The sequence below is a fragment of the Dermacentor variabilis genome, chromosome 4 (genome assembly GCF_050947875.1).
Source record: "Dermacentor variabilis isolate Ectoservices chromosome 4, ASM5094787v1, whole genome shotgun sequence".
NCBI lineage: Eukaryota > Metazoa > Arthropoda > Arachnida > Ixodida > Ixodidae > Dermacentor > Dermacentor variabilis.
In genome coordinates, this window is record NC_134571.1 from 7483811 (window position 1) to 7506187 (window position 22377).

The window sequence follows — 22377 nt, forward strand, 5'->3', positions numbered from 1 at the left end:
CGTATGTAAATATCGTCACGAGCTCTTGTAATAAAGGGCAGAAGGAGCGGGAATGACAAAAAGACGGAGCCCTGCAGGGGCGTCTGCGCAAGCAGGCGTTTGGTGCGTTGCGACACCACGTACCCGAGCACACGAGGGTTGGACCCTCCCGCGTGTAGCCGTGCGCGGCTTAGCCATGTCCGGGGAAAAGGGGATCCTGGGGGTTGAGCCAATGCCGGGTGTTTGGACCTTTATGGCCCCTCGGCGGCGGCAACACACCCCTTTGGCCTCGGCTTCACGTAGACGGCACCCCCGGACTGACCCACCCGGGGGAAATCGGTAGTTGCCTTTTCCTGTCTCTCTCTCCCTCCAATCTTCGTCTTTCTCTTACTTTTCATCTTTCCTGTCTTCTCCTAGCTTCCGCTTACTTCCAATTTTGCCAGGCAGCAAGGGTTAACCTTGTGTGAATAGCCAACCTAGGTTATTTCATATTTGGTTATAGTGGTAATGTACAGCTGGCATTTGCAGGCCGTGTTTCACACGCCCTGCAGCGTCCCCTTGTAGGACTCCACGGTGGGTGGCTGGCGTTACTGCCGAAATTACAATCTCCTATGGCTACTTCCTTTCCCCCATTACCTGATCGCTCCCTGAAGAGGGGGCGCACCGATGATGTTTTTGAATTTTTCGCCCGTCAAAAAGAAACTTTTCCACGCTTCCACGTAGTCCACTCCGAAACACCAAACAAACCCATACGAACAATCTCACCATTTCTTGTGTCCAAGTCTCTGACCCAAGTTTTTGGTACAGGTTACAAAGCATCCAGAATGGCAAGTGGTGATCTCCTCTTGGAGCTCCGCAACAAGAAGCAATATGAGAACCTACCCAACCTAGTATCATTTGGCGACGCCAAAGTGACAGTAACTCCGCATCGTACTATGAATACCACCCGTGGCGTAGTCTCCGATGATGATCTCTTGGAGCTGACTGAGGCTGAGCTCTTGGAGGGCTTCAGTGAGCAGAACGTCATCAACGTTAAGCGAATTAAGATGAGGCGTGACAACAAGGAAATACAGACCAAACATCTGATACTTACTTTTGGCACAAGTGTCCTGCCCGAGTCCATCAAGGCCGGGTATATCAAGCTCCATGTTCAGCCATACATCCCTAATCCCCTGTGTTGCTTCAAATGCCAGCGTTTCGGTCACAGCTCACAGAGCTGCCGAGGCCGCCAAACCTGCGCTAAATGCAGTGCTAATGAGCACACTTCTGAATCACGTGAAAACTCTCTCCACTGCATAAACTGTGAAGGCGAGCATGCTGCATACTCGCGGTCGTGCCCATCTTGGAAGAAAAAAAAGGAAATAGTTACGATTAAAGTAAAAGAAAACATAAGTTTCAAAGAAGCACGCAGGCGGGTATCCTTCCTGCCAAAGCACACCTTTGCCGATGTGGCGCGTCAGGGGGCAGCGTCACAACGGTCTCCGGCGGCTGCCCGACCCACACCCAGTGAGGCGGCAGTGATGCCATCCGCCCCCTCGGTGGCTGCAGCTAACGCTGCTACGCCAACACAGCAGACGGGGCCATCGACCCCGAAGGTGGGCGCAGCTGAGGCTGCCCCAACCCCCCCGGCCCCTTCCAGCGCTGGCAACAGCCGGCGCAGCCAAATCCCTCAGGGAGCGCCATCGACCTCCGGGCTGGTGGGTGCAGGAGTCTTGCCTTCCGAGGCAGCACCCTCACAGAAAACTTCTCGCTCGCAAGAGCATGTGTCCGGCGCCTCACAAGAGGCAATGGACACTACACCTGTCCTCACGGCGCGCCAAGCGCCTAAGGAGTGGCGAGGCTCCCTCGAACGCTCCAGAAAGGGCAGAACCCCGGTTACAGGGCCTCAAAAGAGCTCTGTAACCTAAGGAATCACTTCCGTTTCCGTACATACAGCACCAATTTACTCTAAATATGGATACACAAATTATTCAATGGAACGTCAGAGGTCTTCTTAGAAACCTGGATGACGTACAAGAACTCATACACAAACGCAATCCAAAAGTGCTGTGTTTACAGGAAACACACCTAAAATCAAAACACACAAACTTTCTCCGACAGTACATAACTTATCGCAAAGATCGCGATGATGCTGTCGCATCATCGGGCGGTGTTGCCATTGTTGTTCAGAAAGGCATAGTGTGTCAATGTTTGCAGCTACAAACGCCCCTTGAAGCAGTGGCGGTTCGTGCTGTTCTCCTAAACAAACTTATCACTGTGTGCTCGCTCTACATACCCCCACATTACAAATTAACTAAATATGAATTTCAGTCCTTCATAGATGAATTGCCAGAACCTTATATTGTTCTTGGCGATTTCAATGCACACAACTACCTGTGGGGCGACCCTCGTATAGATGCGCGAGGACGACTTGTTGAACAGTTCCTTCTCTCTTCTGGTGCGTGCCTGTTGAATAAGAAGGAACACACATATTACTCTCTTGCAAACAGAACCTATTCTTCAATAGATCTTAGCATAGTCTCTCCGTCTGTAGTGCTTGAACTTGAATGGGAAGTTGCCAACAACCCTTACGGCAGTGACCACTTCCCTGTACTGCTAAGATCACCTAAAGAAAGCGAATATCCACCATACGCTCCTAGGTGGAAGATTGAGACAGCTGATTGGGAGAAATTTCGATCTCTTACTAGTATCCCATGGGCTGACATGTCTTCGTTAGGAATTGATGCTGCAGTGGAGTTTTTCACAGCCTTCATAATAGATGCCGCATATAAATGCATATCACAAGTAAATGGCTTGGCATGTAAACGGCGTGTCCCGTGGTGGAACGACGATTGTAGGATCGCTCGAAAGAAACAAAACAAAGCGTGGGGGTTGCTACGCGCCTCCCCCACTGCGGAGAATCTTATCAACTTTTAAAAAGTAAAATCACAAGGCAGGCGAACCCGCCGACAGGCCAGAAGAGACAGTTGGCAGAAGTTTTTATCGGGTATCAACACGTATACAGATGAGGCCAAAGTCTGGAACAAGGTAAATAGCATAAGAGGGCGACAAACATACTCCTTCCCTTTGGTAAACACACAAGGCGATACCCTGCAAGACCAGGCTGATGCTCTGGGTGAACACTTCGAGCGAGTGTCTAGCTCCACTCACTATTCAGAGAACTTCCTTAAATATAAAGAAATAGAAGAACTCAAGCCTCTGAATCGGAAATGCACGCCAAACGATCCTTATAATCGCCATTTTACCATTGCTGAACTTAAAGCCTCCTTGTCAGTATGTCGGAGCTCTGCACCGGGCCCCGATAGAATCATGTATGATATGCTTAAACACCTGCACTCCGACACACAAATCACACTACTTACACTTCTCAATGCTATCTGGGCTGCTGGTTATCTCCCATCGAAGTGGAAGGAGGCTATTGTGATCCCTATTTTGAAGCATGGTAAGGACACTTCATTGCTCACTAGCTACCGTCCCATAGCGCTTACAAGCTGCCTCTGTAAGCTTTTCGAAAAAATGATAAATCGCCGTCTGATACATCTTCTAGAGTCTAGTAAAATGCTTGACCCATTTCAATGCGGTTTTAGGGAAGGGCGATCTACAACCGACCATCTCGTGTGCATCGAAGCGAGCATTCGCAATGCCTTCGTACACAAACAATCCTTATCTGTATTTCTGGATATGGAAAAAGCATACGACACAACCTGGCGGTACGGAATCCTGCGCGACCTTTCGGCGCTAGGCATCCGCGGCAATATGTTAACTATTATAGAGAGCTACCTAGAGAACCGTACATTTCGGGTGAAAATAGGTCCGGCACTGTCGCGTACATTCATACAGGAAACTGGGGTACGCCAGGGTGGCGTACTCAGCTGCACGCTCTTTGTCGTAAAGATGAACACGCTTCGTGCATCATTACCACCAGCTATTTTTTATTCCGTCTATATAGACGATATACAAATAGGCTTCAAATCCTGCAACCTCACAGTCTGCGAGAGACAGGTACAGCAGGCCCTAAACAAGGTGTCCATGTGGGCAGACCAAAATGGATTTAAAATCCTTTTCTAGAACTGGGCGGGCAACAAATTCCTTTTAACAAAGAGCACAAATTTCTAGGTGTTCTACTTGACTCCAAGCTTACTTTCATTCCACACCTAAAATGTCTAAAAACAAAATGTCTAAAAACAATGAACCTACTTAAAATCCTATCCCACACAACATGGGGTAGCGACAGGAAGTGCCTGTTGAATCTTAACAGGAGCCTAGTTCGATCACGAATAGACTATGGTGCCGTAGTATATCACTCTGCCGCCCCGAGCGCACTAAAGATGTTAGACCCCGTTCATCATCTGGGAATCCGCCTGGCCACTGGCGCATTTAGAACAAGCCCTGTTGAAAGTCTGTATGTCGAGTCCGATGAGTGGGCACTCCATTTTCGGAGAACGTACATCAGCTTTAACTACTTTCTGAAAGTGCGCTCTAATAAGGAACATCCGTGTTTCACAACCGTGAACGACTTGACGGGTGAAACACTTTTTCGTAATAGACCCTCTATGAGATTACCTTTCTCACTGCATGTAAGAGAACTTGGGGAAGAAATGAACATCCCATTTCTCGAACATCGCCTAATGCCTGCTGTTAAGCTATTACCGCCCTGGCAGTGGCAGGTGATAGAATGTGACGTATCATTTGTAAAGGTCACAAAGCACGCTCCTGAGCTTGAAATTATCATGCATTTCCGGGAGCTTCAATTGAAGTACTCCTGCTCCGAGTTTTACACAGACGCATCGAAATCACATGCTGGTGTATCCTACGCTGCTGTCGGTCCCTCTTTTACTGAATCTGACGCATTGAACCCCATAACAAGTATCTTCACTGCAGAAGTCTACGCAGTACTGTGTGCAGTAAAACATATAAAGAAACTAAAACTGGACAAAGCCATCATATTCACAGACTCCTTAAGTCTTGTAAAAGCACTCATTTCTTCTCAAAAGCATACGAATCCTGTCTTCAATGAACTCTACTCACTCTTATGTAACATCTACTTATCACATAGGCATGTAGTAATATGCTGGGTGCCTGGCCATAGAGTAATCGAGGGAAATGTGCTTGCCGACGAGATCGCCAAATCAATAGCATCGCAAGGTATTCGTTCTGTTGCTGTCCCTGCCACAGACATGAAGCCTTTTCTAAGACACAAACTCCGAAGCCACTGGCAGCGCTTGTGGGACACAGAAACAAGTAATAAGCTTCACCTAATTAAGCCGAAGCTAGGTCCCTGGCACCCAAGTACGAAAATACGAAAAACAGATGTCCTATTCACTAGATTGAGAATAGGACACATATTTGGCACTCACAACTTTCTCTTGTCCGGTAACGAGCCTCCAACCTGTGGCAGATGTGGCAACCGGCTGACCGTCCTCCATGTCTTCCTGGAGTGCCGGGAAGCCGAAAGAGACAGGAGGAAACATTTCCCGTTTGCATACCGCCATTGTATTCCCCTGCATCCGGCTATGTTTTTTGGTGAAGAACCGCTTTTTAAGACCGAAGCAGTCCTCGCTTTCTTAAAAGATGTTGTGCTACATGTTACAAGCCCATTCATTTCGTAGCGCATGCTCTTTCCAGAGGATATCACTAGGATAGATTCTCTTTGTAGCACATGCCTCTAGGCCCTTGGGTTTCAAGGGCCCCGGGGAGGCAGTAGTGCTCGAGACTATTTTATACATCTAGATAATCACGTTTTATATATTACATCATTCTATCTCAATGCCTTCTAATGTTCATAGTACACGTCAATAGTCATTCCCATAATTTTATTACTCCTACATTTTATGGAATTTGGATCAACTCCTTTAGGCCCCTTTACAGCCAAGGCACATTAAGATCACAGAACCCATCTGTCCACTTCGAACTCATTAACATTAGCATGGCGCTCTTTGGCCACGCCTGGCCCTTGCGCCATTAAACACGAAACATCATCATCAAAAAGACGGAGGGTAGAGAAAGAGGACGACAACGCTCGGCGGGCTACCTTTGGAACGCTCCCGCAATAAACGCCAACCGTTTCCCTTGATCTGCCTTGCATTTTTAAGTAAATGGTTCGCACGTAACATCTGGTGGAAGTGCAGGGTAACTCCCCCTACTGACAACGGAGCCATCAGTACAAGACCTTCGTAGAAGCCGCCGCCTTGCCGGACTTTTGCCCTCGGCCACCATCGTGCCTCGAGACGAATATGTTCCGAGTACTGCATCGGCAGGACCAGCCCTGATCCAGCACTACCGAGAGCCATGCACATTCTCCGCAAAGGCAGGGGAAGATTTCGACGAGTGGCTCACCCATTATGAGCGGGTAAGTCAGTATAATCAATGGAATGCTGCCTCCCAACTGAGAAACGTTGTTTTCTTTTTGAGTGACACGGCGATGGTTTGGTATGACAACCGTGCGGACGCACTACCTACCTGGGTCTGCTTCGTGAAGGAGATCAAGAAGTGTTTTAGCTATTCGAATGCTAAGAAGAAATGAGCGGAATTAACGTTAACTCAGAGGGCTCAGGTCCCCTGAGAGACATACAGCACATTCATCGAGGAAGTTCTGAAACTGAGCAAAACTGTAAACCCTCAAATGTCGGAAGAAGATAAGGTGGAACACCATTTAAAGGGAATCACGGAAGACTTATACAACTTCCTCAGTGGAAAAGACAACTTGGAAACCGTATCAAACGTGATACGGCATTGCCGTACCTTCAAAACACTGAAGACTCGTCGAATTACACCGAAATTTGGACGGCAGCTAACGTGACGTCTGTGGCCAGTGTGGAAATGAGTCCTCCAACAAACTTATCGTCCACCATTCGTCAGATTGTCTGTGAGGAGCTCCTTCGACATGAAGAACAAGCACCTTGTGTGACGCCACATTACAGCTCCTGCGCTTTCCGAGGCGCTGTTTATGCAACCCCGTTGACTCCTTGGCAGCACTTGATAAACGCTGCGGGTTTTGGAAGCTATAGAGATGGCTTGCATTATGACTGGAGCGAACCATTTTATAACGATTCTTTTGACCGAAGCTTTGATCAGCGCCCATGTTACGTTCATTCTCAACAACCAGCCCCTGCCTATTACTTACAAGGTAAGAATATTCGTTACTCTCCATGCACAGCCGTGGCAGAACATTGTCATCAGCATTTCGAAGTTCATCCTATGCCAGTGTGCTACAGCTGTGGCACACCAGGTCACATAGCCAGATACTGTAACCAACACCAACCATCAGGCTATGGGCACTCGAGGCTGTCTACAGTCAGCGACTGAATTTTCGTATGCCCAAATTTTCGGACATGCCTGATATTTCGGATGTCATTCGCGGCACCGCCACGAGCCCTATAGAATCAATGTATAAGGACATCTGAAGTTTCGGACGCTCGAACCCCCCGCTGTCCAATTTTCCGGACTTTTTGACGCGACGGAAGGTCCTTTGACTCCTCGCGCAGCACCCTTGCGCAGGAAATCGACTTGCAGCCGAAGCATATCACCGCTTTGAACCACAACTAGCCAAATCTAGCCGTCACACACCGATTTGGTCTGGCCACGCTGGCTCTGTTCATCGCCACATGGAAAGCCGAATGAGCCAAATGAGCCAAATGGAAAAGAGACTAGAACAGAGCACAATAGGAACTGACATAAGCTATATGCTGGAAGGGCAGAAGGTAGCTCAAGTACTAGCCGGACTGATGTATGCAGATGATATTGTACTGCTTGCTGACACCCGAGTAGGGCTACAGGAACTAATGAGCATATGTGGAGAGGAGGGAGAAAAATTGGGACTGCAATTCAGTAGAGATAAGTATGGGATAATAGTATACAACGAAGAAAGGGGGGAACCATTGGAAATACAAAGCACTAAGATTGATCATGTTGAAAAATACAAGTATTTTGGCATATGGCTAAACGAGGGCAAAAAGTACTTGGAAGAACAGGAAAAAATTATGATTGAAAAAGAGAAAAGGAACCCAGCTGTAATGAAACACAAGGCACTTTGGAACTATAATAGGTACGAGGTGGTTAGGGGCGTATGGAAAGGGGTTATGGTACCTGGCCTCACATTCGGAAATTCAGTACTGTGCATGAAATCGGAAGTTCAGGCATGCATGGAAACGAGACAGAGAAGTGTAGGCAGCTTGGCCTTAGGAGCACACGGGAACACCCCTAATGAGGGAGTGCAGGGGGACATGGGATGGACGTCGTTCGAAGGTAGAGAGGCAATAAGTAAACTAAAATTTGAACAGAGACTCCCAGCACTGGAGGAAAAAAGGTGGGCAGGAAAAGTGTACAAATATCTGTACATGAAAAGTTTGAACACAAAGTGGACACTCAGAACGAGGAAGCTGAGGAATAGATACGTACAGCCGAGGGAGGGGTCCAACGTGGTTCTAGTGTGGGAAAGGAGGTGAAGGAGACGGAAAGAAAAATGTGGGAAGAAAGAATGCTCGGAAAGCCAGCGCTATCAATGTATAGGTCACAAAAACAGGAGATTAAAAGAGAGCTCTTATTTGATAACTCGCGGGGCAGCTCACTATTATTCGAAGCTAGGACGGGGGTTTTGAGAACGAAAACATACAGGGCTAAATTTGAAGACGTGGACCTTCGGTGCACAGCTTGCGGAGCCGAAGTGGAGACCACTGAGCATATAGTGCTTAATTGCACAGACCTTCGCCCGACCCTGGCAGAGGGAACAGTGGCAGATATGCAAGGGGCATTAGGTTTTCCCGGGGAACGAGGGCAAATAGACGAGAAAAGAGTGGCAGTAACGAAGGGGAGGCTAGAGGATTGGTGTAGGAAGTCAAGGGAGAGATAATGCCATAAATCGGGGAGATAATGTTTCCTATACTTTTTTAGATAGTTATTTTGGGGGGAGGAGGGGAGTGAAAACTAGTTTAAGGAGAAGAGGATATAAAGGAAGAAAAAAAATAGGAGGGGGAGCAAAAGGCTAGGTGGCGCCAGCCGCCGCCCGTTACAAAGGGCATAGCCGCCATCCATCCATCCATCCATCGCACTCCCGCTTCCGCCTCCGGCGGAGTTTCCGGAGTGGCTCCATTTCATTTGTTTGCGTAGGCAACGTAGGCCACGTTTTGGCTAGCGTGGTGTGCCGTTGTGCTGTTGTGTCAAGTGTGCTCTGCGACGCTAGGCCTAGGTGCTTCGGCGCTCGTCTGTGAACTCCACTGTTCGCAACTTGAGGATTTTGCTTGCCTTCGATGGCCCCCACTCCGTCTTCGTCGTCCTCGCCGATGGCATCGAAGCGCGGAAAGCAGTACCATCGGTTAACGATGGAGAAGAAAGCCGCCATTATTAAGCAAGTCGTGAGCGGCCCATCGCAGGCTGACGTGAGCAAGGAGTTCGGCATGGAGCAAGGAGTCAGGTTGTGGGGGATTCAGAAGACTCCGATGTTGAAAATGAGGAGCCAATGCCTGCGCCGCCTACAAGCGCCGAGTTGACGTGAGCACTGTTGACTCTTTCATCGGTGTACAGTGCTGACATGACCCTTGCTCAGATCGAGGCGAATATGATCACATGCAAACGGAACGCCATCCAAACAACAATTAACAAGTTCTTCAAGCCACTGCAGCAATAACACCGGCTGCCCGACGATGCACATGTACATAATAAACTGGCAGTCGGCTGCATACAGAGTTTTTGAATGCCCCTTTTTATAGCCACATCACTGATGCTTTGGCAGGGTTTCGGAAGCCTGGTACTTCGCCCTTTACCCTCTAGATCCGAGAAAAAAAGAAAAAGGTGCGTTTTTTTGCATGCATTCATTTTTTCGTACTGCCTGAATTTTCGGACATTTTTACGTTTCCTAGAGGGTCCGAAAAATCGGTCATTGACTGTATCTATGGCAGTGCTTACAGAACTTGCGGACACAGGAGAAGCCGGTAACAGGCGCTCTTTGGACTCAAAGATCCTTTGCATGGTCGCTAAATCACTCGGTGACCGTAAGCGTGAGGAGTTGGTGGCCCTCCTTGCAGGACACTCCTCAGTATTTGACTTCGCGCAGAATGACAGCCCACCATCCAAGATTTGCTGAAAAAGAAGTAAAGTGGCATTCGAAAAATGACACGCGATGAGAATAGATGACGTGTTCAAAGGGGAGGCTCGTTAATTTGAGCTGACAAGTGCAGAGCATACATTGTGCGATAACGGTCACGTCTGCAAAATATTACATCGCTATGTGCCACGGAAAGATCTGAAATTTCAATCCGGATGGCGTGTTTCCTTCTCCTCGTGACCGCCGCGCTCCAAGCCAGATGGGGACATAGTCGTGCCCCAGCGCCTATGTAGCTATGTAGTCATGTCTGCAGTGTGACATTGCTCGGGATGACATGTGACTACATGAATTATTCAAGACATCTGTTATCTGTGTGATCTGTTGCTTGAATTGACAAATTGAAGTTAAGAGAAATAATAAAACACACAAACGGAATGTCTGCGCGTTTTTTATTTGGCTTTGCACTGAAGCAAGAGAGATGTACTTCCGCTTTGTATGCTTGTTCCCATAGCCGTGTGGTCACGTGCGTAGGTACTGAAACCATGGAGTTACTATACTGACTCTAGAGGACAAGCTACTCATAGGGCCCATGCATTGAAATGGATGGATGGATGATTGAGGCTCAACCCTTTGAATCGGGCGGCGGCGGCGCGCGCCACCTAGCCTTTAATGGTTCTATATTGTGGGGATGTGCGACTCTCGCGCGTCCCCTGATATGTTTTTCCCGCATGGCGCGTCTCCTGTAATCCGGCTTCGCCGCGTGGCCTGCGTGATGCCCGCGGCGGTCGATGTGGTTGGGGCGCAGTGCGAGAGATGGCGCGAGTGTTGCGTTGCTAACGCCGCCTCACGGCAGGGTTACTTGGGGGCGCAGGGGAGGACGGGCTGGCTCTTTCCCGGCGGGTCGGCGCACGGCGTGGACGTCCCGCGCGCGCGCGGCGGCCCATGCTTCTGCGAGACCGCCTCGCGTGGCTGCTTTCGAACGCACGACCGTTGGCGTGACTGAACACGCGAACGACCTGGCGTTGGGATCCAGCATGGGGCGAACATATTCGCTGGCTATCCGGTCGCGGTGAGTCGGACTTCTAGATTTGTCGCGCGCCCATCGGCATGTTTTGTGGATAGCAACTCGGCTAGCAGGCATTGATCTATGAAAGGTGCAATAAATGTCCTTGTGATTGTTTGCACTACTGTGTTGTCGTTCCTTTGTCCCAAGAGTATGGGTGTGAGAGACCCCACAATATGCATGCATACCTATGTATTTACTCCTTTACTTTTGTGTTGATATTATTCACCAATCAGATAGTCTCCGTTTAGTTATTTCTACCTGTTGAAAGTCTATTCTACTTTCACTGTCTTTAAAACCCAAAGCTTTGAATAGTTCCCCGTTAGATTCAACTGCAGGGTGAAGTTGTTTACAAGCAAGTATCAGGTGTTCAGCCGTTTCCTCCTCCTCTCCACACGCCTCGCACACCAAATCTATCTCCTGGTATCTGGCTCGGTACATTTTAGTCCGCAGTACACCTGTCCTGGCTTCAAACAACAATGAGCTTCCCTTAGAGTTATCCTAAATATTTTCTTTGGCTATTTCTTGCTTAAACGTCTCGCTTGTACTGTCGTGATGTGTGCGTGCAGCCGTGTGTTTGGGCTTTATAAGTTGGTTCTTTATTCTATGTTGCGGGACGGTGGGGTGTGGTCCATGTTGGCCGTACAGGTGGCAGTTATGCAACCGAGGGATGATCCTGTTGAAGTTTCCGGCGGTATGCGGTTTTTAGCGGTCACACCTGTTGCAGGAGTGTCACTCAACGAGGTTACGAGCTCGAAGCTGTGGTCAGATTCCTCGTTGGCATTCCGTAATTCTCTTCGCACGGGCGCGGTATGTTGCAAAAGCCGCTTTCGCGATCTGTCGTCGCGACGATAGATCGGGCTTTTTTATTATTATAAGTACTGATCCAGCTGGGGTAGGGCACATTTAACCGACAAACGGAAGTCTCAGGAGAGCACCTGAGATTATAATAAAGCAGGCGGCGCAGGAACTCTAGGGCACCCAAGGGACAGTAGGGGGATCAAAGCTCGAAGCAGAACGGTACGTAGGTTGGGGCCGCCGAGGCAGGTGTGTGCCAGGGAGTGTTCGCATGGACAGCTCCCCTGGCACGCACAGCAGAGCCTCGCAAGGTCGAGATACTTTAAAGGTACCTGCGCCCATGATCTTTCTTTTGCCTCGGTGCAGTGAGCGCGATTAACGAGAATAATATGGAGGGCATCCGGTGCAGTCGCGAATGCGTCATGGCAAACGTAGCTCGCGTCGCCTGGCGTGTGCAGTAATATCAGAGTTGGTTGTATGAACTGTATGCATAATACGCTTTGTTACGGTACCTTAACGGAATGGGTCTAGAGGACGGTGTTGGTACATTTTTTCATACCGCCCTGATCCTATACCCCCCACTACAAACACACACACATACCCCCTCTTTTTATGTATACATACAATTCCTTGCCATGACGGATCCATAGCCTCCTTTATTTTTGAAAAATAGAGGAGGCTATGGACCGATTGACCAGTTCAAGTTGTCAACTTGTCATAGAAATCACTGTATTAAACACAATTCCACGATCGGATTGTTTACTTTCATTTTTTGTTGTAACACTGAGGATTGCATAGAACTTTATTTTGTATATGTGAGAGAAGTATGTGGATATCACGAGCTTAAGCCAATGTGCGATACACAAACAAAGCAGCTGCTACAACATGAACTGCTTTGAGGGCCACACAACACATACGTAACTAAACGTGCAAAATATAGAGAGAAGCTTCAAAATACGCTCTGTAGCACTGCAAAGTGTAACATATATTGTATGTGTACAATAAATGTTCAAAAATACAATGCATCAATGTCCCATTTGCCTTCAAGTTTATTATCAAGTTCAAGTTTACTGAAGTTTATTATGAGCATATGTACAACAGGAATCTACTGACACACCCGCAGTCAAGGTGGCTGTTGAGGTGTGCTGGCTGCCTCAGTGTAAGAAAAAGAAATTGGGTGAATGTCGACACCAGTGCCACTGCTTCTTGCCTCTGACCTGCACGTGCCTCCGCGGCATCTTTGTGCACAAGTGTGCTGGCGTGGCGAGGCGTAGAAGTCGTCCGGGAGAAAGAGTATCGTTTACATGGAGAAGTGGCTGTTCACATTGCCTGCCACTTTCCCTCAAATGTTTCCTTGGCGACTAGGGTGACACACCCGCAGTCAAGGTGGCTGTTCGAGGTGTGCTGGCTGCCTAAACGAAAGAAAAAGAAAGAAATTAGATGAATGTCGATACCAGTGCTATTGCTTCTTGCCTCTTACCTGCATTTGCCTCCACGGCCTCCTGGCTTGCGGAGTCTGTATGAAGGAGCTGCTGTGGCTAGGCGTAGGCATTGTCTAAGCAAAAAGAAAAGGCAATTCAAATGGGAAATTATGGAAATAAATGCAGTTATGTCTGCTTCTTGCACTCTTCTTGCTTAAAAGTTTTCAAACATAGTGTCCAGTACACACCAGCACTTTGACTGCTTCTGGTTTTTACCTGCAGGTGTTGCTGCGAGATCCTTAGTTAGTAGGGCTGCGTGCAGCATTGTAACACTTGGTGAAGGCATTTCAAGTGGTAGCCAAAAATATAAAGAATCATCCTTGTCTGCACGAATGCTTTCAATTTCTAAATGCAGTGGTAACTATCACTATTAGTGCAAGGCCCCCCACATCTATGCGGCAAGTGCCATAGCTCGAAACTGAATTTTTCCTTTAGTGTTTCACAAGGCGTCTGATATGTCCACATTAGATGGGATGTGTTTTGTTTTTATTTATCCCAGTGTGGAGAGAGCATCATTAAATTGTTTTTTATTTTTGCTTGTCTTGTTTTTTGGTTTATTTCTGAATTTATCAAGCAGCAGACTCATGATGCTAAAATGACTTATGTAATGGCAATCAGCTTTTGTTTTCCAGAAAAACAACGCATTTCCTGACCCATTGTTTGACATCCCCTCACTCGCATAATTTTGCAGAATATTCTACCTATATTGACTTACTTGACCTCCACTAAAGAGTCTTGCATTTTCAAATACGACTCTTTCCTTAAGATCATTCGACACTTCTCATAATTTCTGTACCTTGGGCTTCTGATACTCTGCATTCACCATTTTTGCTTTTTTCTGACTAAAAATGTCTTCTTTAATTTAGAGCTTAAATTTTACCTTTGGAACACACGGAAGGGCTTGCCATTGCATATCTGCATAAAAGGGAAACATGTTTCATTAAACATTTGCAAAATCCAATTGAAGATTGATGAATGCAGCTTGCAGTGTGATATGACTGAATGAGCCATAAAAGTAACTCATCTCACTTGGCAAATTAAAGCACATATTAGTGTGATGTACAAGATACGTTGCACTAACGTGGTGGGTTCTCTTGCTTATGCAGCAAAATAATCGGTGCGCGTGAAAAAAATTATTTTTGCATACTCCTTGTACACACTGATTTAAGGAAAATGAGCTGGAGTTGTCCACATGATCTACTTATTTTACCTGCGAGTATGGTAAACAAAAATGTGTCCCAGCTGCTTAGTGGTACTCGGGATTATGTCAGTATTGCATATGTGCCTGTTGTCTAAAATAATTGAATTTTGAAAATGCTCGCAGGGATCTGATGTGCATATCTGCAGTTTATGGATACATGTAAAAGACTCAGCATCAAGTGCAAGTGAACGGTCCCACAGGCCCGGAGTCGATCATGTAAATAGATTCGCTGCACAAATTTGTGACCAGAAAAGATATTTCACATGAAATGGCATGCAAGGAAGTGTTGAAAATATTGCACAGTTAATATAGCGCCTACGCTATTAATATGTGGGTTGATGCACTCGTTATGCAAAACGGAGGTGAGGCGTGCAGACAGGACACAAGGGTAGAGTATTTACAAGCAAACAACACGAACGCCGCCCACTTCTCTACTCTTGTGTCCTGTCTGCACGCCTCACCTCTGTTTTGCATAATGAATCCTTACCAACTAGCTGAGCTTTCTGTCGTTCTAAATCTCGATGCACTCGATTTCGTCCGCATTAGGCACTCCTTGATTACTTCGTGGCACAGAAATACTCGGCATCAGGCTGTTTTTCTGCTGTGGCCTTTGTAGAAGCATGATTGTTCAAAGTGCAACAGTTAAACAGATTCTTTGAGTTGCTTGTGGCTTCGCCAGTACAATTCCGGTGCGCTGGTCCGCCTGTCCAGCAATTTCTTACTGAAGGGAAACTTTCAAATAAAAACACCGCTCCGCATGCAGAAAAATGCTCTACTCTGACGCTTCTCAAACGATTGTGATGCACCACAAGAGCTGCCTACTGTGGGGATGCGCGACTCTCGCGCGTCCCCTGATACGTTTTTCCCGCATGGCGCGTCTCCTGTAATCCGGCTTCGCCGCGTGGCCTGCGTGATGCCCACGGCGGTCGATGTGATTGGGGCGCAGTGCGAGAGATGGCGCGAGGGTTGCGCTGCTAACGCCGCCGACAGGCGAGGTTACTTGGGCGCCGAAAGGAAGGTGCTTGCTCTCTGGGGTTCGAGACAGCAAGCAGCACGGACGTGCCGTGCCGCGCGTGGAGCGACGCTCTTCCCCGGCGGGTCGGCGCGCGGCGTGGACATTCCGCGCGTGCGGCGACCGATGCTTCTGCGAGACCGCCTCACGTGGCCGCCTTCGAACGTGCCACGATTCGCGTGACCATACACGCGAAGGACCAGGCGTTGGGATCCAGCATGGGGCGAACATATTCGCTCGCTTCCGGTCGCGGTGAGTCAGATTTCTAGATTTGTCGCGCGCCCATCGGCATGTTTTGTGGATAGCAACTCGGCTAGCAGGCACTGATCTATGAAAGGTGCAATAAATGCCCTTGTGATTGTTTGCACTACTGTGTTGTCGTTCCTTTGTCCCAAGAGCACAGGTGTGAGAGAACCCCCACACTACTCATGTGATATTCTCAACAAGGAGATACATTCGTTTACTTACATGTGAAGGTATATGCCAGAGCACTTCGGGGCTTCGGTGGCACATAAGGCACGAGTGTGCCATAGCGTCCGATGTCGACGCGCGATCGCATGTCAAACCTAAACTGTACGAAACTACTACGCATCCAAAAAAACAGATTCGAAACCGAAATTCGCGTCATCCTTTATTGCATGAATGCGTACATCGTGATTTACATAAGTCACGGACTTAGCGATCGCTTTCTGTAAACTTAATATTAACGCACCACCTTCATAAAGCCATCAGGTATGCGTTTTTAGATGAGAAAGCATAAGGTGACCTGTACTTGTTTTCAGCTCTTTCAATAGTAATTGCGCTGGCCACATTGACCAGTAGCAACAGGGCGGTGCCCTAGAGGTTCCCACTTTTCCGGCCCAGCTTTTCCTCTAGAGTTGTTCTACTAACTCTATGACTGAAACTATGCCATTTTCTACCGTGTTCCAGCGCGTGATCATGCTCTGTGATCCGCTTGTTCTGCCTCAGTATTCGTGTAGCACTTAATTATACCACTAGTCATGTTTCCTTGTGCACTGCGCGCAAAATCGTGCACTACGCGAATTAGGCAACAGCTCGCGCACGAAGCCGTCGGCGGAAGTGCGTAGCACCGGAAAAAAAATGAAAGAATGAAAGCAAGGGGCAAAAAAAAAAAAAAAGAAGAAGTTAAGACGGGGCCTGTGACGTATGCGTCACACGATCCTCGAGGTTCGGTATGGGAGAACGCAGGGAAGGAATTTCGCTTGCGTAGGCTAGATGGGGCGAGTGGAGAGAGCACCTTGCTTGGCAGTAGCTGGCGCAGCCTCGGGACGCCATCTTGACTTCACCATCAACCTCGCCCCTTAAATAAAGCCGGTTCAACATTAACTGTAACAGTATTGTGGTGGAGGTGCGGGGTACTTCGACCAAGATGACGGAGCTGCAGCAGCAAGTGCCATGCCGGAGCCGACGCCTCGCTCGACTGCCTCCGACACCACTTGAGATCCCGATATCCCACAGTGGCGACCAACAGCCTTCTCTGGCTGCTCCAGTGCGAACAACCGGCACCTGGATGCATCAGATGGAGCCCCGCCCTTTCTGGGGAAAATTCGGCGAGGGCGTGGAGGAATGGCTCACCCATTACAAGCGTGTGAGCAAGTACAACGGCTGGAACTCCTCGGCTCCGCTTGACAATGTGGTTCTGTTCCTCACAGACACGGCGCTAGTGTGGTTCGAGAACCATGAAGATACCTTCACTTCACTTCACTTTATTTCCTTAAAGACCCTCATGTGAGGGTATTACATAAGGGGTGGGACACATATAAGTTAACAACAGAATACAGAAAAAAATTTTGAACGAGTTATACAAACAAAAATGATTATTGTGATGCAAGCGCACGTGTAATTTGGTTAAGGAACATAGATGGGCATGTGATGGCAGCAAGTTCTTGGGGAAGGCCGTTCCAGTCGCAAGCTGTCCAGGGGAAGAATGATGAAGAAAAAGTTTTTGTGCGTGCTCGTGGTCGAGATACCTGCTGCTGATGTCCGGTGAGAAGAGAGAAACGTGGTGGGGGAGTGCAGATGTAGGGTTCCTGTGATAGCTCGGAATAAAAGAATTTATGAAATAAGCCCAAACTAGAAATGTGGCGACGAAGGGCAAGAGTAGGCAGATTGGACTGCGATTTCAGAGATATTATGCTGATATCGAAAGAGTACGAGGAATGAATGAATCTAGTTGCCCTGTTTTGAACTGATTCAAGTGAATTAGCAAGGTACACTTGTTTCGAGGACCACATGGGCGATGCGTATTCTAATTTTGATCAAACTAGTGATTTGTATGCGAGTAGCTTAACATGCAGGGGGCAGAGTGGAGATGACGCTTTAAGAAGCCAAGCGTTTTGTTAGCAGATGAGATAATATTAGCGATATGGCTATTCCACGTAAGATCATGACTAAGATGAACACCGAGATATTTATATGATTGGACAGGGTCGATAGGAACATTAGAGATAGTGTAGGGAAGCAGGAGAGGGTTACTGTGACGGTGGAAAGATATATACATGTATTTGCATTTGTTTATATTAAGTGTCATTAGGCAGTCGTTGCACCAGTTCTGTACCAGATTTAGATTATCTTGTAGGGATTGTTGGTTAAAGGTTTCAGTAACTGTTTTGTAAATAATGCAATCGTCGGCAAACATCCGAATATGGCAATCTAATTTCTGAGGTAGGTCGTTAATATAAATTAAAAACAAAAGAGGCCCTAGGACGGATCCTTGGGGCACCCCTGAGAAAACTGGTAATAAGTTAGACATTTGTTTATTAATGACGACTGATTGGGAGCGGTGAGTCAAGAATTCTTTTATGCATGCTAGTATGTCACAATGCAAGTTTAGGCCGGAAAGTTTCAGAAATAGGTGGTTATGGGGTACCTTTTCAAATGCCTTAGCAAAGTCGAGGAAGATTGCGTCAGTTTGGAGGTTAGCGTCAAGGTTGGCATGCAGGTCGTGAACGAAAATGGCTAGTTGGGTCTCACAGGAGTAACCTTTACGAAATCCGTGCTGTGATAAATGAAAGAAATTATTTGAATACAGAAACTGCATTGTTAAAGAGTAAATGACGTGTTCCATGAGCTTGCAGGGTATGCTGGTAAGTGATATGGGGCGGTAGTGAAGTGGTGAATCTTTTTTACCCGACTTGTGGACTGGGACGACCTTCCCCAATTTCCAGTCGTGGGGTACGATACCTGTAGAAATGGACTGCGAGAATAGCAAGTATAAAAACTTGGCAGACATGTGGCGAGTGTTTTTCAAGACCTTTGTGTTGATTTCATCAATGCTGGTAGATGAAGAAAGTTTTAACTTATCTATAAGAAGGGATATGCCGGTTTCTGAGAATGTAACGACTGGCATTGTATTTGTGGGGTCACTGGCTCTCATGAGGGGTGGTGGTTTTTGTTCTTTAGTGAATACAGATGTGAAGGCAGAATTAAATATGTTAGCGCACTCAACGTCTGAAATAACACGTCCAGAATCGTCAGTCAGGGTAACAACGCGCGAAGATTGGGGGTTTAAAAGCTGCCAGAATTTAGTCTGGTTATCTGTAAGTATGTTTGGCAAATCGATGTGGTAAAAGGAATGTTTAGCGTTTTTTACTGCGACCAAATATGCCTTTTTAGCAGCGTAATATTTTTCCCATGCGCAGTCTGTTCTGCTCAGTTTAGCACTACGGAAAAGGCGTTTCTTTTCATTTTCTAATCTTCCCAGAGTCTTGGTGAACCATGGCTTGTGGTGGTTAGCGCGGAAGCTGCATTTGGGGATATATTTATTAGTCAATTCATTCATTTTATGGTTAAACATTGACCAGTTTGTGTGGATGTCTTGTTCGTCAAATGACCCCTGATATGATGGAAAAAAGGCCTCCAATTCCGCATTGAAGGCCTCATAGTTTCCTTTGTTGTAAAGAGAAATTGTTTTTTTGGCAAGTTGCTTTTGTTATTGGGGTGAAGTTAAAGCATGCATGAATGACTTTATGATCGCTGATTTCACGGAGAAAAGTAATAGCATTGAGGCTGTCGGGATGGCTAGATAGTATGAGGTCAAGAATGTTAGCAGTATCTCCGATGATGCGTGTAGGCTGGGTTACTAGTTGGGTTAGGTTAAAAGTTAAGCAGACATCCATAAATTCACGTGATTCATCCTGTCTAAAAATAGGACAATGAGGGGCACACCAATCTATGCCAGAATAGTTGAAATCCCCGAAAAGAAGGATGTGTGCCTTAGGGTGTCTAGTTTTAAGTTCGTTTAAAATGTTGTGCAGTTTACGGGGGAACAAGATATACAATTATAACAAACAAGATATACAATTATACAAACAAGATATACAATTATTAATAAAGAACAGTGGAAACATGTGAGTTAAGGCTTCTCATGCATTAGAGTGCCATTAAACTGTGCTGCCTTAGACTAAGTCCTCCTCTGTCTCTGTTTATTCCATGGAAATATTGTTATGGTTCCTCCTGACATGGTTTGAGGGAGAGGAAGAGTAATACTTGTCTTTGCTGTGTTGCTACATGTGACATACGACATCAAATAGTAGTGATGATTTGTTCTACTTACTCTGGCAGATGTGTTCTTGCCTGTGCTTTATGTCACCAGGGTAGCAGTCTTCTTACCCTCTTGTCTTTTCTCCCACATATCAGACATACAGGGACTTCCATGCAGACGTCTTTCCGGACACACAGGCACCATCCCCGGCTACAACCGTGTCCGACTGGCTGGCTAAGAAGCCCTGCAAGGTAGGCACTCACTTGCCTGCATCATGTGTATTGTAGGCTTGCAGTTTTCACTGGAGTGATTGTCAGTATTTTTCACATTACATTCTCACTGCTGGTCATTCATCCATGAGCCTCTTGGAAGGTGTTTGGAGCACATTGTTTTTATGTAAAGCAGGAACTTGGACTAAAGTATATGCTTGAGGCCTGGTGTCCACTCTAGTCTTCTTATGTGTGTACACATCTCTGTTGTGTCAATTGTCTGTGCTGCATCCATCAGGCATTCCACCCTAGTGGTGTGCCTCTAGACTAACGTAAGCTGTGTATTTCTTGTTTGAAGTTTTCTGCTGGCAGTCCTGTTCTTTTATCTAGGTGATCTTACCAATGGTGCTCTGCTAGTCTTGACTCATTTGTTTATTTTAACATTCTGTTTTGTGTGTGCCAGGCTCAGTGCATGCAGCCCGGAACAAAATGGGAGCGTTGTTGAAATTGTGAAGATGTTGTTTCCACTCCAAGGTCGTAAAGCAGGATGTGTGGATATGAGCGACACTTTGCAGTAGTTTGATCCAGACCCTCGTAACTGCGGAGGTGACCTTGTTTCGTTCATGCGTAGCGCTTGTTCACCTTGAGGGGCGACAGTTGCATATGCAGTGAAATAAGTAAGAGCATACAAAGGGAGATTAGTTCCGTGTGAGTAGAGCAGCTGATCAGTCTGCTGAATGCACCACTGCACTGTCTGAGGCAAGCACATCTTCGATCTGTCGGCACTGTGTACGTGTGCCTGGGCACTGGGGTTTCCTGTGTGTGAGGCTGTGGCTTCCTTGTAGAGTGACGCTGTGCTTGTGGCCCATCTTTGGAGGAGCTCACTGTCTTTTTTACTGGTAACATTGATTTTACGTTGCTCATTTGCTTTATCTTATACATTGGAATCTCAATGAATGGAAATAGCTTTAAACGGAACTGCCTGCTAAACGGAACACCATCCTCATGGTTGGTTGGTTTTGTATTCATGCAATCATATTCAGCTTTGTCTCAGTAAATGGAACTCCATGATAAACTGAACAAATTTCTCTGGTCCCTTGAGGTTCCGTTTAAGGAGAGTCCGCTGTATAATCATATATATCTAGTTATATTTTGTCTGCATCATCTTTGTTGAAGTACCATGTTATACAGTCACTGATGATGAAGTGCAAAGTAGAATATGCCAACGCAACATGTTTAACTTAAAAAGATTTTTTTCTTTTCATCATCATTATAGGTTCTGAAGGCTCTGAACAGAGCATGGTTAACAGAATGTGTCTTAGGACAAGAGCATTATGAAGTGCTCGAGGTTAGCGTTTGTGATGTCTGCAGGATGGATGGCTTCAGGTTGATTTGAAAAGCTGTGGGGAATGTACACTAAGGCTTTTTTGTCTTTTAATGTATTTGACTCCAGACCTGGTAATGATATACAGTAAACCTTCATTTTAAGGAAATTTCTTTATTTGGAATATCGCCTTATTCAAAGATTTTCGTGTTTCCTTGGCATTAGTATGATTCTCTTATATCCCCTCTGCTTTTAATGAAATACTGTTTATAACGAAGTGAATTTCTTGTCTCGATGACTTTTGTACACCGACTGTTTACAGGATTTGCTTGTCTGTTGTTCAGAGGGTTGTGATGCCACATTTATGCCTGACCTCTGGAGACAAAAACCAAATCCACTCAGCAGAAAAATCTTGGCTTGGCTATAAGAAAAATATGGTAAACTGAAGCGGTATTTGGATCATTGATCTTTTCATGCGATTTCATGCTAAAAATATGAATTATAGCATAGTATGAATTTACTCAAAGGATAGCTTGGTGACATATACTGAGGTGCAGGAATGTAGGAACGGGTATAGAGATAACAGAATACTTCTTAACATGTAAACCATATAGGTATGTAAAAGATAGTGTGGCATGGAAAATATGGTACACTGAAAAATTTTGAAGTTAAGATATGGTGTTATGATGTAGCTCGCTTCAAAAGCTTGTCTAGCAGGCAGTACAGATGAAAAAATATCTCTAATGTAGCTGTTGAAGTCATTATTG

At 46.5% G+C, this 22377-nt stretch overlaps 1 protein-coding gene across 1 annotated transcript in view; it reads left to right on the forward strand.

Annotated features, from left to right (window-relative positions):
* Nucleotides 1–22377, forward strand: part of pod1 (coronin) — a 166621-nt gene that overhangs the window by 33449 nt on the left and 110795 nt on the right. The window contains exon 13 of the mRNA XM_075688040.1: nt 20233–20328. Coding sequence (XP_075544155.1) covers nt 20233–20328 — 96 coding nt within the window. The remainder of the gene's footprint in view (nt 1–20232; nt 20329–22377) is intronic.